The sequence below is a fragment of the Mastomys coucha genome, chromosome X (genome assembly GCF_008632895.1).
Source record: "Mastomys coucha isolate ucsf_1 chromosome X, UCSF_Mcou_1, whole genome shotgun sequence".
Taxonomy (NCBI): Eukaryota; Metazoa; Chordata; class Mammalia; order Rodentia; family Muridae; genus Mastomys; species Mastomys coucha.
This window is the reverse complement of record NC_045030.1, coordinates 154,145,365-154,160,295: the sequence shown is the minus strand read 5'-3', so window position 1 is coordinate 154,160,295 and position 14,931 is coordinate 154,145,365. Positions and strand designations below refer to the sequence as shown.

General features: G+C 39.5%; 1 protein-coding gene across 6 annotated transcripts in view; it reads left to right on the top strand.

Moving 5' to 3' along the window:
* Cdkl5 (cyclin dependent kinase like 5) overlaps positions 1-14,931 on the top strand; it is a 221,612-nt gene that overhangs the window by 190,492 nt on the left and 16,189 nt on the right. For 2 of the 6 annotated variants that reach the window (XM_031370428.1, XM_031370438.1), the window contains exons 17-19: positions 1,334-1,453; positions 4,288-4,344; positions 4,591-4,807. In XM_031370428.1, the coding sequence (XP_031226288.1) occupies positions 1,334-1,453; positions 4,288-4,344; positions 4,591-4,807 (394 nt within the window). Of the gene's footprint in view, positions 1-1,333; positions 1,454-1,633; positions 1,713-4,287; positions 4,345-4,590; positions 11,692-14,931 lie in introns of those variants that run through there. The other 4 variants (XM_031370401.1, XM_031370413.1, XM_031370421.1 and 1 more) reach the window with 3 other exon arrangements.

Here is a 14,931-nt window from a genome sequence, read left to right as displayed (position 1 = left end):
CAACGGGGAGAATCCAAGCATCAAGAAATCCCTCTTTCCTCTTTTTAATTCAAAGAATCATTTAAAGCATAGTTCTTCTTTGAAAAAGCTTCCTGTAGTCACTCCACCCATGGTACCCGTTTTTACGTATCGTAGCCCTGAAAACTGCTCCAGTAAACTTGTTTTACTGAGGACAACAGCATGTCTTATTTTCATGGGGTCATAATCAATCTTTGTGCTGGTTAGGTACCTGGGCCAGTTCCATAAATTCACTGGGATATATGGATATATATAATACATATACTTTATATATATATTATATATCTATTCTGGGTTTTCTGCATCAGTTAAAGATGTTGTCGCATAAGCCTACTAAACAAACTAGTAAGGCTGGTTTGGATGGGCTGATTAGCCAATTATTGGCAGACAGCATTCTTGAAATCTTTTAATTCCTGTGAAGAATCTGATTAACATTTACAGTCCACAAATGTCTTTGCACTTGGCTCACTGCATGGACTTTGTTACCATTCGGTTGGCAGTTTGTTTCTTTAAAACCAACTTTGAATTGACCAAATTAATTGAGCTAGCAGGCTCCATGAAAAAAGCAGCTTGTACTAGTTGATAACTTTGCTCTTCCTTACCTGCCTCTAACTTTTGCTAGTCATTAAGTGTAAAGCCATGGCTTTTGCTTGGCATTTGGCATAACTCTCCTTTGTCCACTAAAGCCATTGGATAGACCATTTGCATTCATTTGGAATTTGTGGCATAAATTTCAAGCAGTTTCTAAGTATACAATGCCAGACCCAGATTTACTGGGCGGTGGTTTGGGACTATGATTCAAACCATACCTCCCAACTTTTTCTCTCCTTGAAAGCTCCCTAGACTTCTTTGGCAGCATCAAATACAGATTTTGCATCATATTCCCAACATGAGATTTTTGTTTTTGTTTTTGTTTTATTGAACTGGTTCATAACCTAACTACAATATGAAATGAGGATGCCACAGCAGTTCCTGGTCCAGCCAACTTTAACTGCTCTCTCTTACAGCTACTGAAACTAACTAACAGCATGGGAATGCTTTAAGGGTTAAGGTTTTAACCAAACTGCATGACATCTGCCAATTTTTCCTCATGCAGGGAAAATTACTAAGAAGGCAGCAGACTTTAACTAGCACTACTTGCATCATGAACATTTGGAGAGCTTTGGTTTACTTACTGGGTCTTTTTTTCCCCCTCTTTTGAATTTTGGTTTAGTTCAATTTACTTTTCAGTTTGGGTCTCCTCTTGGGTGTGGTTGTCTGTGTTATTTAAGGTTATTAGTGTGCTTGTTGAATCCTTCTCTATCTTTCCCTCTAGGTGCCCAACACTGATGGTCCTGATCTATTGACCTTACAGAAAGCCATTCATTCTTCTAGCACTGCAAGCAGCAGACCAAAGGAGTGGCGACCTGAGAAGCTCTCAGATCTACAGACCCAGGTGAGTATAGCCTATATCACTCCAAGATTTTCAGGATGGGAAATCAATGAAGAAAACAAATTAGCTTCCCCCAAATAAACCGTAATGAATAGCCTTGATGCTATTTTGCAAGTCAGGATGAATCCTATGTCAATGATTCCTAACTGTGAAAAAAGCAAGCCTCCACTACCCTTCACCTAGCTGGAGAGAGCAGTGGAGCAATGTGGAGAGATGAACAAGAAGTAGTCCTAGCCCACAAGTAGGCTACAGCTCAGGAGACAAAGATTCATGAAGATCATACTACAAAGTAAGTTATGCTATGAAATATTGGTGAAGATAAACTGAGATCCTGAGTAAGGGTACCTTAAAGATTGTAGCATATAAATTGGGCCTTGAAAGCCAGATAGTAGAAGCTTTCTTGAAAGAATATTTTAACTTTTGAAATCCAAACCATTTTTATAAAGAAAGGCAAACACTTTTATTAGGAACTGCATATAGTACAGTAACATGAGGTTATATTTACCTGTCATATGGAGAGCTTTAGTCTCTTTTTTCAAGTAATTAACATATCTGTTTAAAATTGGAAATGTTTCAGTATTGTATTTCTTCAATATGCCATAGTAAAAATAGTGACATAATCTACCATGTTTATTTTAACCAAATTTTGGGAGTTTAGAAGCAGTGGCTCTTCTTTTTATAGGTTTTCTGTTTTGTTCTATTTTACCAGCCAGGCAGTGGTGGCATATGCCTTTAATCCCAGCACTCGGGAGGCAGAGGCAGGCTGATTTCTGAATTCAAGGACAGCCAGGGCTACACAGAGAAACCCTGTCTCAAAAAAAAATGCATTTTACCAGTTAGTCCAGGTTGGCCTGCAATTTGTTATGTAATCCAAACTGGCCTAGAACTAACAATCCTCCTGGCTTTATATCCTACATGCTAGGACTATAAATCTGCCTTCTTTCACTATAATCTGTTACTTGGAGCTATAAGCATAAGTTCTCCAAAATTGCCATTCTTTTTGCCTGGCCATTTATATTTTGTACTTATACCATAATCTAATCTGAGGATAAAGAGGGCATAGAGAATGAGATATACTAATTTTTTTTGGGGGGGGGATGCTTATTCATAACAGAAACACAAAGATCTAAGAGCCTGGTGCTGAGGGGCCCCTTTCTAGTAACTTCATGTCTCCAGCTGATTCTTGCTTAATAATAATTGCTTGAAATTTTATCAAATTGACTAGGAAAGTCATTTTTATCATTTTAATAAAAATGAAAAAGTACTCAAGAGTGATGCCCCAGACCTATAATCTCAACACTTGGGAGTTGCAGGCAGGAGTGGGAATAATTTGAAACTATACTGTGCTATATAAACAGGGATCCAGGCCAGCCTGGGCTACATAAAGGTAAGGAGCAAGGAGGATCAAGAGTTGGAGGCCACCCTGGGGTACATAAAAGGGATGAGGGCAAAGACACCCTTTGAATATCTCCAGTGCATAGAACATTCTGCCACCTACTATAGGGACCCCACAGCTTTCTTTGGAAGAAATGTCATAGAGCTAGTGAAGGGTGCTTTCCTAGAAGCTGTTTCTCCTTGAGTTGATTCTCAGTTCATTTACCTTGGCTGTTAGCACCACATTTCTTCAAATCTTGCAGTTTTCCTAGAGATTATCAATGTGATTCAAAGTTGACCAATAGCTGAAATGCTGAAATGCATGTGACTTATATGGTGGCACTCAGGATAAAAGTGCTCTGAGTTTTGCCAGCCTGTGTTGCTTCAGTAGTAGATTGGTCTGTTTATGATATGTGTGTGTGTGGGGGGGGGGTGATGGTCTGTTGTTTTGTTTTGTTTTGTTTTTTGAGAGAATCTTGAAAAGTTTCCTAAACTATCCTCAAATTTGTGATTATCTTGTCTCACCCTCCCATGCATCTACCTAGGATTAAAGTCATATACTGCCATACTTGGCTTTCTATGCCTCTTCTGGTAGTGATTTTCCTACACCTCATGCTTAAGGTAAAGGAAAAAGAGGAATTGCTGCCTTTCACCATGGAGAAACTTGAGGCTCAGGAGTTAACTGAAAATAGTTGGCCAGTGAGGACAGATCTCATCCAGGACTTGGCCTTTTGTTTCCACACCAGTCTCCCTTCCACAATGCTATGCCCTAGGGTCTTTGACCAGCAGCTACTGTGTAGGCAGGAAGTCCACTAACCAGTGTTTCTGTGAGCAGTTGAAATACTTTGTATTTTTAGTACCCAGACTGTACCATTCCCACATCTGTACCCAGATGAAAATGAATCAGTACAATCAGCATAGAATATGAAGATATAGTATCAAAAAGGGGAACTGCTTCCAATAATTCACTCCATCAGTACCTAAAACTACATTGTTCCAGCTTCTCTTGCAGCTAGATATGGTTATATGTCCAAGTTCTATTCAGTTGTGTTAATTACTTTGGCCATTGCTGTGCCAAAATATCTTTACAGATGGTGGGTACAGTCCATCACAATGGGGAAAGCATGACAGAAGGTCACACTGCATCTACAATCAGAAAAAAAAGAGAGATAACTACCAGTGTTCAGCTTACTTTCTTCTTTCATTTAGTCAGGGGCACCAGTGGCTGGGTTGTTGCTGCCCACATTCAGAGTGGGTCTTCCCACCTTAGTAAAATCTCTTTAGAAACACCATCACAAACACATCCAGAGGTATATTTCCACAGGGATTCCAAACCCAGTCATTCAACAATTAAAATTAACCATAACACTGGTGAAATATAAGTAAAGACTTATTTGGGAAGTCTTCTCAAAAAGGAGAGACATACCCACGTCTGCTGTTGTTTCTCCTTTCTGGGTCTGAAGCATGAGAAACATGGTGAAGACAGAATGCCGCCAGATCAAAGGAGCCCTGACCATCAGGTACTACCTTTGGGTCCCTCTAGTTTTTTTTTTTTCCCCCTAGATTTCTAGGCTTTCATTTAAAAGACAGTGACTAAAATCTTATTTGAGAAAACCCAGAAACCAGATAGAGCTGGACTAGCCCATCCAGCCATGTGGCCTTCCTTCCTGCCTCTCTTTAGTTACCTTGCACCTGATCTCCATGGCCTTCCATCTCCTCCACCTACTCTAAATTAAATTTTATGCATACCTGAATCTTTCTTTCAGAGCCAACCACTAAAATCCCTTCGCAAGCTGTTGCATCTGTCTTCATCAACCAATCACCCAACTTCTTCAGATCCTCGGTTCCAGCCCTTAACAACTCAACAAGCCAAAAATTCCTTCTCAGAAATTCGGATTCACCCTCTGAGTCAGGCCTCTGGTGGGAGCAGCAACATCCGGCAGGAGCCTACACCAAAAGGCAGACCAGCCCTTCAGTTGCCAGGTCAGATGGATCCTGGTTGGCACGTGTCCTCTGTGACCAGGAGTGCCACAGAGGGGCCTTCCTATTCTGAACAGCTGGGTGCCAAGAGTGGGCCAAATGGGCACCCTTATAACAGAACAAATCGCTCACGAATGCCAAATCTGAATGATTTAAAAGAGACAGCCTTGTAATTTATGCTGGGATGGAGGGTATTATGTTGCAGGGCGGGGGGTGGGGGGGCAAGCCAGTTGGGAAGGGAGGGTTCAGGGTGGGCTGGGAAATGGGTTGGGCCAGGGTAATAAGCCAGTATTTTCAGCTTTATGAAGGTGTGTGCAATATTGTGTGTGAGGGGGGCCATCTGGCTCCTCGCAGCCACAAATGCTAGTCAGGGATCTTAGAGCCACGGGAGTTCCTTAGGGATCACCACTCCCCACAGGTCTTGTGTGAGAATGGATAGAGTGTGCCATTGAGGAAGAAGAAATTCTTGCCAGTTTCTCCCCATTACATTCCAGCTTTAGTGCAATCTCTGTTGAACTTGGGGAAGCCAGGGTGTGTCCTGGATGTGAGGGATAGAAGAATTCATGTTGACCGATGCCCTTACCACATATTTTTTTCTGACTAGACTAAATGTGGGGTTTATTGTAATCTAGGAGTATCCCTTTGAAGGGTTAGCAGATGAACTGTATTGTATGTCTTAAATTGTTTTCTAAGCTTCCATATTTGATAGGATTTGTAACATTTATTTATAATTAATATTGTACTGTTATAATCATACCTTTTATGTTATAATGTAAAGTTATTTTGAGCTGTTTGGAACATTGTGAAGCAGTGGGACAGCTACAGTAGTTTCTATAAAAACTAAACAGTAACATTTATATATTGCATCAGGAGTATTTTATTCTATATAAATATAAATATATATGGTAAATAACTGTCTGTTTTATAAATATATTCATTTAAAGAAAGTATCGTTATGACACTATCTGCCATATTTTTATACATTTGTGATATGAAGTGAGTATTATACTTATAATAAAGGGAGTTGAATTGTGGCTACATGTGATTGTAACAGTATAAACTTTGCTGAACTTTTTGGCCACAGCAGTAGCCTCTAGACATGATCCTTGGTAGCAGACAAATACAGCATCTCTTTCCAGGCCCACAGGAGAAGAAAGTTGGATAAGCCAGTAAGGAGCCCAACAGGCCTCATTTCTGTTCTCAGACACTTGGCTCTCATTTGTGTCCAGGGACATTAACTGGCACAGGAGAGAATAGACAGAAGTGGTGTGCATGGGTCTTTATAGAGAATGTGCTCTTCCACTTAGCATTAGTGTTAGAGTATAGACCAAAGATTTGCAAGTGAACATTCCTTGTTGTGAGATTGTAAGAGGCACCTGTCTGCGGATCTTGCAAACCAGCTCTCTGCTCCTGAATGCTGTCCACCCTCCTGGAGACTCTTGCCTTCAGGTGGGATCTCAGCTACGTGAATGGCATTTCTTCTTCTAACTGCTTTGTTGTTGTTGTTGTTGTTGTTGTTGTTGTTGTTGCTCTTCTAATATATTTATAAGGCTCCTGAAGCAATTCCAGATGTAGAGAAAATTGCTATGTCCTTTTTTCCTTCCTGGGACTGTCCATTTATAACAAGGTCATCATGTACACCTGTATATACATACACTCCATCCATCAGAACAGGACTACATCCTTCTCTCATTAGATCACTCTCAACTCCCAAGTTACTATCAAGTATCATCAAGTATTATAAGGCCTCTGGCCAGCAAGCATTATACCCACCTGTCTCTGGACCATCTTTGACATAAAACAAAAACAAAAACAAAACAACAAAAAAAAAACAAACAAAAAACTCAAACACCTCATCATCTATCAATAGTCATAGAGTTTTGAAAGTAGTCTCTTAGCAATAAGACTTTTAGAGATCACTCCCATCCCTCAAAGAGGTAACTTTTCAGAATTTACTACTTATTCCAGAATTCTGAGAGTGTCAGTCCCCAAATAAAGTCAGCTATCACTGAAATATGCTGAGTAACTGTTAACCCTTCCCTGAGATTTTGAGAATCATAGCACTGATGATTATGAAGATTATAAAGGTATTAGATTCTTTGAAGCTTAAATTGTGTGCATATTGCCTATTTATATAAATACTATTAATGATGTATATTGATTATATATAGAGGTCATTTTAAGGTGCTTTTTATTTAATTTTAATAAGTATAATAGGCACTAAAATGAAACTCAACTGGGTACTATCATGGAAACAATTTGATTCATTTTGCATGCTCTTGAGTTCTTTTTCTATCTCGTTTCTGTTACCAGTTCAGTACTGTCTGAGTAGCTCTGAATTCTGGCTTTTTCCAGGCAAACTCTTCAGTTATCCAAGTGAGGTAGACCCTCAGGAGTTTTTGCCTGGATATAGTGACACTAAAAAGGTGTATATTTAACTCTTTTTTTCATACTAGATCTGTACCTTTGTATCCCCTGCCCCGCTGCCCCCTGCAAACCAGAAACTACATTTTGTTTCCTCTGGAAAGACTTCTCACTGTGCTGTGTGCTTAGGAACTGCGAGGTCCCATTGCCATGCTGTGGCATTCGTGGCTCGTCATCACCAAGGGGCTGGTTTCCCATGTTGTCATCTTTGCTAACACTGGGATCTCAGATATTTGCCGAACATTTATACTCATGATGGTTCTTTAAAGAAGGGCTAGAACAATTGCCTTCTACCTAGAGCAAACTAATCCTAACTGATGAAGTCAACACTTAACTTTTCCTACATTCCCAGATTTGAGCCAGAAAATAGCTACAATGTTTTCAACTAGTGTTTCTGAGCTAGCTCTTTTATCCTCTTCTTAGCTCTTGTCGGTTCCCACTTTCCCTTGATCCTCAATAAGCTATAAGTGAATCTACAATCCCATCCATTCTCTTCCTGCTCACAGATGGGGGCAGTAACATTTTCTCTCAGATCTAATGAGCCCTCTCTTAGCTTTTAACTGTCACTTCCCCTTCTGATTGATTGGTCATTCAATGGCCTCAAAAAGATGTCATCCACGGCAGGAAGGAGTTGACTGAAAGTCACAAAACCCCCACATTTTTTAGGAGGGGGGATTTGATGATATCCATGTTCTGTTATCTGTGCTGAGATCCTAAAGGACACAAAGGTTGAATTGAAGGCTTATGAAGTACTTTGTGTTAGGAAGCTATTGCTGATCACCTTTCAAAAAGAACCTTGCTTTCACTGTCTCTCTAATTTGACTTCTCTATTATCTTTTTCTTTTCTGAAGTTCTAAGTAAACTTTAACTGCTCTTTGTTCAGTCTTAACTGAAGTGTAGGACTCTCTCCAGAGCTCAAGACCAGAAGAGAGTGCCCGATGCCAAGAGGTTCAAGTGAGCTATCTCTACAGCAGCACTTCTCAGCCAAGGGCAGTTTTTTGTCCACCCGGGCACATTTGACAATGTCTGGAGACATTTGGGTGTCATGGGCTGCTCCCAGCATCCAATGGGTAGAGGCCAGGGATGTTGCTAGGCATCCTCCAGAGTGTTTCGGCCTGTTACTAGTACCAAGGTTAAGAAGTCCTACCTGAGACCATTCCAAGCCAACCACTCTGCAGAATTTGCCTCTGGCCTTGGCCTTTCCAGGCTACATAACTGCAAGAGTGAATTCCTCAACATTGTATTCTCTTTAAGAATCCTCTACCACTGTTCTCAAATCCTTGCAATCCTGTTGTTCGTTTCCATTGTCTTGGACCTGCTAAAAGGTGCATACTTTGGGAGGAAACCAGAGTTACTTTATATATGTTTGAGAACTTAAATTCTAGGTTAGCATCCTTAGAAGATCTTTCTTAGCCATGAGACATATATTTAGAAGCAAGCAGCAGCCTGGCAGATTGGCATGAGTTTTACCAACTGCTCAAAGGCATCATGGCTTTCAGCTGTGTCTACTGAAAGAAAATGTCTTTGTTTTTTTTTTATTCAAGTCGTTTAATAGCTCTTTAAAAATATTAGCATATGGCAGACTGATTAGAAGCAAAACTCTTTCTTGGTGGTTGTGATGTGGCTATTTTAGAAGTATTGTGCTGTATGCTTTGGTTAAATCTGTTTTAAAACATGCTTTAAGACTCACCATATGCAGTTGTATACTTTAATTCTAAGCAGACCTATGCTGGTCAGTCTCTAGTCATGCTGTGTATTATAAAAGTATGTTGTGGTTGTAGAGTTAGCCAGTTTAGCATGTTCCTAATCAGAAAATTAGTGGACTCCACTAGGAAATGCTATCCCATTTTCCCTTCCCAGTACCTCTTAGTTCATATCATAGTATCCTCACTTAAACTAGTCTTTAGAGTAAATAAGGAAAAAAAGCCATTTATTTTCTTCTAGCCATTTATTGAGAGTAACTCATGTGTATAATTTTTTCAAAGGCCAGAGGATTACTTTTCCAGTATGTAGAAGGCTGTGTCCATTCTGTTCATCTAGGTTTCAGTGATCACAGAACTTTTGGCAAGGACGATAAGTAGCTCATTGGAAGTCACTGCTGGAACTCAGCTAGGATTCAGCAAAACTGCATATCTCTTGTGCTCAGAATCTGTGTTCTGGATGACATTGCTTTTTCACTTGAAAGTTCATTGCCTAATGCATTAGAGTGGGCTGTTGAACCCCACTTTGTGGGTACGTACAAAGATCCACAGATTCCTACTTCTGTGAACTGGGACTATGGTAGGTTTCACTACTCCAAGTCAGAAAGTAGTGGGATATTTATTTCCTTGCCTCCTTTAGTTCATCACTAGTAAAAGTTCCTTAAAACTCACTTAGGGCTTAAGAAATAATAGTTCTGGTTTCTTTAAAAGAGATTGTAGACAAGACAGTACAAATGTCACTAATCCTCAGGACTGGAATCTTAGAAGGGCCCTACTAAATTATAAAGGGCCAGATTACCAGAAAAATAAAACAGACAAACAAATCCACACTTGTAAATGGTTGTGGTTTCCTCTTTTGCTTCTTGACCAGCTGAAGTCTAGAATATCTTAAGGGTCTGGTTGAACTGATTAAAATAAAGTCAATCTTAGAAACCATGAATGCGGAGCCATGCATGAAAAGGAAAGCCCTTATCTCTATACACTGGAAGGGAAAAGCCGAGCGACTAGGAAACTCTGGGCCTATTGCCCATGTGGTTCTTTTTTCTTTCTTTCTTTCTTTTTTTTTAAAAAATTCAATGTACTATACAAGATGGTAGACTTTGTGCAAACCAGTTTCTTACATAAACCATCATTGCCCACAGTGCTTTGTTCATTCATCATCATTTGGCCTGGTCCCTACTCCACTTTTTTTCCTCTCTGGGCATGACCCATCTTTCTTTCTATTTACTGTAGGCTGTTAAATACGATCCTGACCTGCCTTGTATTTTCATTCAACTGTTTGCTCCTACATTTAAAGGAGGGTTGTCTCTTGTTTTGCCAGAAAAATAAATAAATAAAACTGTCATAGTCTGTACGCTGGATTTGTAGGGCCAGCAGAATTGCTGGAGTGAAACTGGTTTCACTTCTAAGGCCCTTCCTTTCTCACAAAGGTAAGCTCTCTACACCCCCTTTGATCCTCGGTCCAATTGGTCCTCCTTGGGAATCTGAAATCAGTCTCCGTGTTGTATGCAGATTAGAAGTTGCCTTGTTTGCTGCTCTTCCCAGGCAGAGTATCAGGGAGAAAGAGGCCTTATCTGTCCCTTCGTGTCCCCTCCTGTTTGGCAGACCTGCTGAGAATCCCTCAGGACTTCCTTTGGTTGGGGATTTCCCTTCCCAGAAGGCTGATGTGATTCATTTCAGGCATAGACAAGCTTGTCCTAGTGCTGTGCTTCAGGTCTAATAAGAAGAAACCCAGGAATCGAAAAGGTAGATGCCTTGACTTTTGTCCCTGTTGGGGGATTAAAGTGTTTATTGCCAGAATCATCAAAAGCTCTGGTTAAACTCAGTAGAGTTTCAGAGAAAGACTATGCTTTTCCTTGTGGAGAATGTATACTTTCCACACTGGCTTCCTTTTTTCCAAAAGTGGAAAGTAAAGCTTACAGGAAATCCATTTTCCCCCTGGATGATCAGTGGGTTCTAGTCACCAGTCTCTCTCCCTCTCCTTGTTTACTCTTTTTGGTCAGTGATGGAGTTGGGCTGGGAGAGGAGCAGGCTATATGGTGATAGGAAGAAGTAGATTCTCACTGTAAACTTGCATTGATGAACAGAGACAATTAAGCCAAACAAAACAGTTACCCCAGAGTTCGAGCTCCAAGAATTGCTTTGTGCCACTCTGAATTCAGGTCGTTATTCTGTATATATTTAGATAATTCTCAGAGTGTCTTCAGTCTTTACTAAGTTTGAAGGGTGTGATATTCTGGGAAGACACAGGGCAGGGTGACACTGAGACCCCCTGTTCATTCTTAAAAACAAAAATAGGGATAAGCCAGAGGGATATGCCATCCGATGTGTGGTAGATGAAAATCAGTGGACATTCTTAATTGCATAGACTTTATAATCTACTATATAAAGTGTAATCCATACTTTTTACTGTGGCAAGGCTGTGATGTGGTTGTTAATCTTTTTAATTTTTGAATCCAAACTGAATTTAAAGTGTTGAATACTTATAATTCCTCACAAGCTAATTATGAACCATTTGTAAAGTGTTTCTATAACTCTTTGTATCATGTGTTGGTACATCTTATCAAGTTTTTTCTGGCATGTATTCCATTCTAAACTTCTGTAAAATTTCTATTGTTGCTGTACATATTCTACAAATATCTACTCTGTGGTAACCTTCATTAACAGCATGAAATGGTTAATTTTTACTGAGCACAATGTATTTTTGAATGGATCTTCCCACATGTCTTTAATAAAATGCAGATTTTGCACTGATTGATGTGACTGCCAGGCTTTCCCAATCTTGAGCACTGTGGTCCTTCTTGCCTTTGAACAGCAAGCAGCTCCATTTTAATTCTTTCTTTGTAAACAAGAATATGTTTGAATTCAAATGAGGGGCAATGGGCCTTTGAAGTTGTAATCAGTTTAAAGGAGTGAAATTAATGTAAAACAAAGCAAATCCTGTTACTTAATGATTTTTTTCTACTTATAAAGTTCTTTTCCCCTTATGGCATTGTGAAAACTTTGGTTTCTTTCACACTGAGTGTTGTCATTTATATAGCTTGTTTGCTGCTCACTTGGTAATTTGAGGATAAGAGAGAGATGCTGATTGGGTGTGCTTAGTACTACAAAGAAAGAAAAGATGGTCAGCTGTGGAAGATTGCTTCTTGTTCTGAAGCAGGCATTGCCATACTCTTTCAGAAAAGTCCAATAGTAAATGTGCTTTGTGGGCCATAAGGGATCCATCACCTCCACAGAACTCTGTGCATACATCACAGAAACAATTAGATAATATACATAGACATAACCAACTGATGGCTGATTTGGGCCAACTGTGCATACTATCTTGAGCCAAAGGGAATACTACTGGACTACTCTGAGCCAAAAGGGATGCCACTGGACCCAGGAAAACTCCAGGGCACAATGGCTGTATCTCTTCAGTTTATAGTCCATATGGAGGCAGGGCTGTGCTCTGCTCTGTGCAGGACAGTACTTCAAATTGGAGGAAATATGTCAGTTATTTTCCAGTTTTATATACCTTTCTTTAAAGGGGGTAAGAGCTGAAACTCAGAACTTCACATTCTATGTGTCCATCTCTGTGTGAGTGTAGATGTGTATGTGCCACAGCAAGTGTGTGGAGGTCAGAGGACCCTGTTTCATAAGAAACAAAAGCTGAGTCAAGTGTATGGGTTGGTTGGTTGGTTGGTTTTCATTTTGGAATGATCTTGTGTAGCTATCCTCCAGCTCACAAGTATCTGAGAATAATCTTGAACTCCTGAACATCTTGCCTCCACCTCCCATGTTTATAGGCATGCGCCACCATGCCCAGTTTAACAATCTTTTCTAAAAGCCCACACTAATCCACATGCTGTCTTCCATCACATCTCCAGCTGGTAGTGACTAAATTGATTAAAGAATGAAGCAGTTCAATGAAACAACTTATTGGACATCCAGGGATGCTAGCAAAGTGGTTAGATGGCCTTAGTGAATTTATCACTAACTCTGACATGACCTAAGGCAACATACTTATTTAGCTTCCCAATACCTCACTCTCTTTGCCTTTATGTGCTAACACTGCTAGTATTTATAACATAGAGTTGTTGTGAACATCTAATGGGATGTTGCCAAACCTTTTACAGAATTTCAGTAAATATTAGCTAATATAACATTATGCTTTCTATTTGTGTCTCAGTTGGTAGTTCCAAGAAGTTGGAAAGGGAGGCTGGAGAGATGGATTACTCATTAAGAGCACCTGCTGCTCCTCCAGGGAGCATGGGTTCAATCCTTAGTACACACATTAGGTAGCTCACAACTACCTGTAACTCCAGCTCCAGTAGATCAGATGTCCTCTTTTTCTGGCCTCCACAGGTGTCCTCCCCCTCCCTCCCCTCAGAAAATGGGAAGAAATTTCACTGAGTGTTGAAGGCCTGCTATAGAGAGCTTTGTTGTTAGTACATTAAGTAGGTACATGCATTCTACCTGATCTTCATATTAGCCCTGTTGTGGTCAAAAAAAAAAAAAAGGTCCAACTTGGGGCTGTTCTTAGGCTAATCAGGTAAACATCAGCCCTTATAAGGTGTCCTTCAGCTGTCCTCTACCACTGTGCCTCTTGTGGTCAAAGAGGTATACTTCCATCTGCATTCATGCATTCATTCAAAAGCTTACTTATGGACAGTCTTCTTGGCAGTGAGACCTGATTTATGGCAGTTTCTCTACTCTGAAATACCTTTGCTTTATGCATATGTCTTAGTTTGGGTTTTATTGCTGTGAAGAGACACCAGGACCAAAGCAACTCTTATGAAAGACAACATTTAATTTGGGCTGGCTTACAGTTTCAGATGTTTAGTCCATTATCATCATGATTGACAGCATGCAGGCAGACATAGTACTGAAGAAGAAGCTGAGAGTTCTATATCTTGATCCAAAGGTAGTCAGAAGACTGTCTTCCAGGCATCAAGGAAAGAGGGTCTCAAAGCCTGCTCCCACAATAATGCACTTCATCCAACAAGGCCACATCTACTCCAACAAGGCCACACCTTCTAATAGTGCCACTCCCTAGGCCAAGCATATTCAAAACACCACACCGTATAACCTCCCATATCAACTACCAGGATTACTTCCAATTTTATTCTTTTTTTTTAATAATCCATCCCACTTTATTAAATGAAGGAGTTATCGTTCTTATTATTCAGAGGGTTACAGTTTTAAAGTTATGTAGCTTTAAGAGATAAGTCCAGAGGTTAGAAATGAGATTCTTGTAGTCACCCCCAACTAAGATTATTTTTTTGAAGTTCTTTTTCCAATTTTATTCTTAATAGTATTATTTAATGCTTCACAGTTAACAAAAAGTATATAAAGTGTTGTGCTTTACCATAATGTTATGTCTTGATCTGCGGGCTGCAGTGGAAGAGTATTTGCCTGGCATGTATGAGACCCTTGGTTAGGTCCTCAAAACCATAAAAAATAAAATCGTCAATGTATAACCCAAAGTCTAGTATTAAAAATAAACAAAATATGTTAATATAGGAATGACTTTGCTCCATTATATAATCTTTATTGAATTAGTCACCTTCTAAAAGAAATAATATTGCAAACATTTTTTATTTAATAGGAAGATTCTGTCTCAGGTTTACTTTAATAACAGTTTTTTTTTTATATACATCCTGCCACAAAAGGAAGAAAATGCTAACATTTTCATTAACTATTAAAAGAAAATTAACTACAGATAAATATTTTACAGATCTTAATGTCTCGTTGCTTATTAAATTCTGAAATTGAAAGCATTTTCCATTGTGACACACCTGGCTGACTTCTTTACAGATATACTTACTTAGGAATTTAAGGAACCCAGAATAGTTAGTTCAGTCTTGAAACATACCAGAATTGGAAGATTTATATGTCCTAATTTCACAACCCACTACAATGGTACAGTAATGAAGACTATGAGGTAGCCTAGCATATACCTTGATATTCTTGGCCCGTTGTTGTTGTTGGTTTTTTTTTTGTTTTTTTTTTTAGATATTT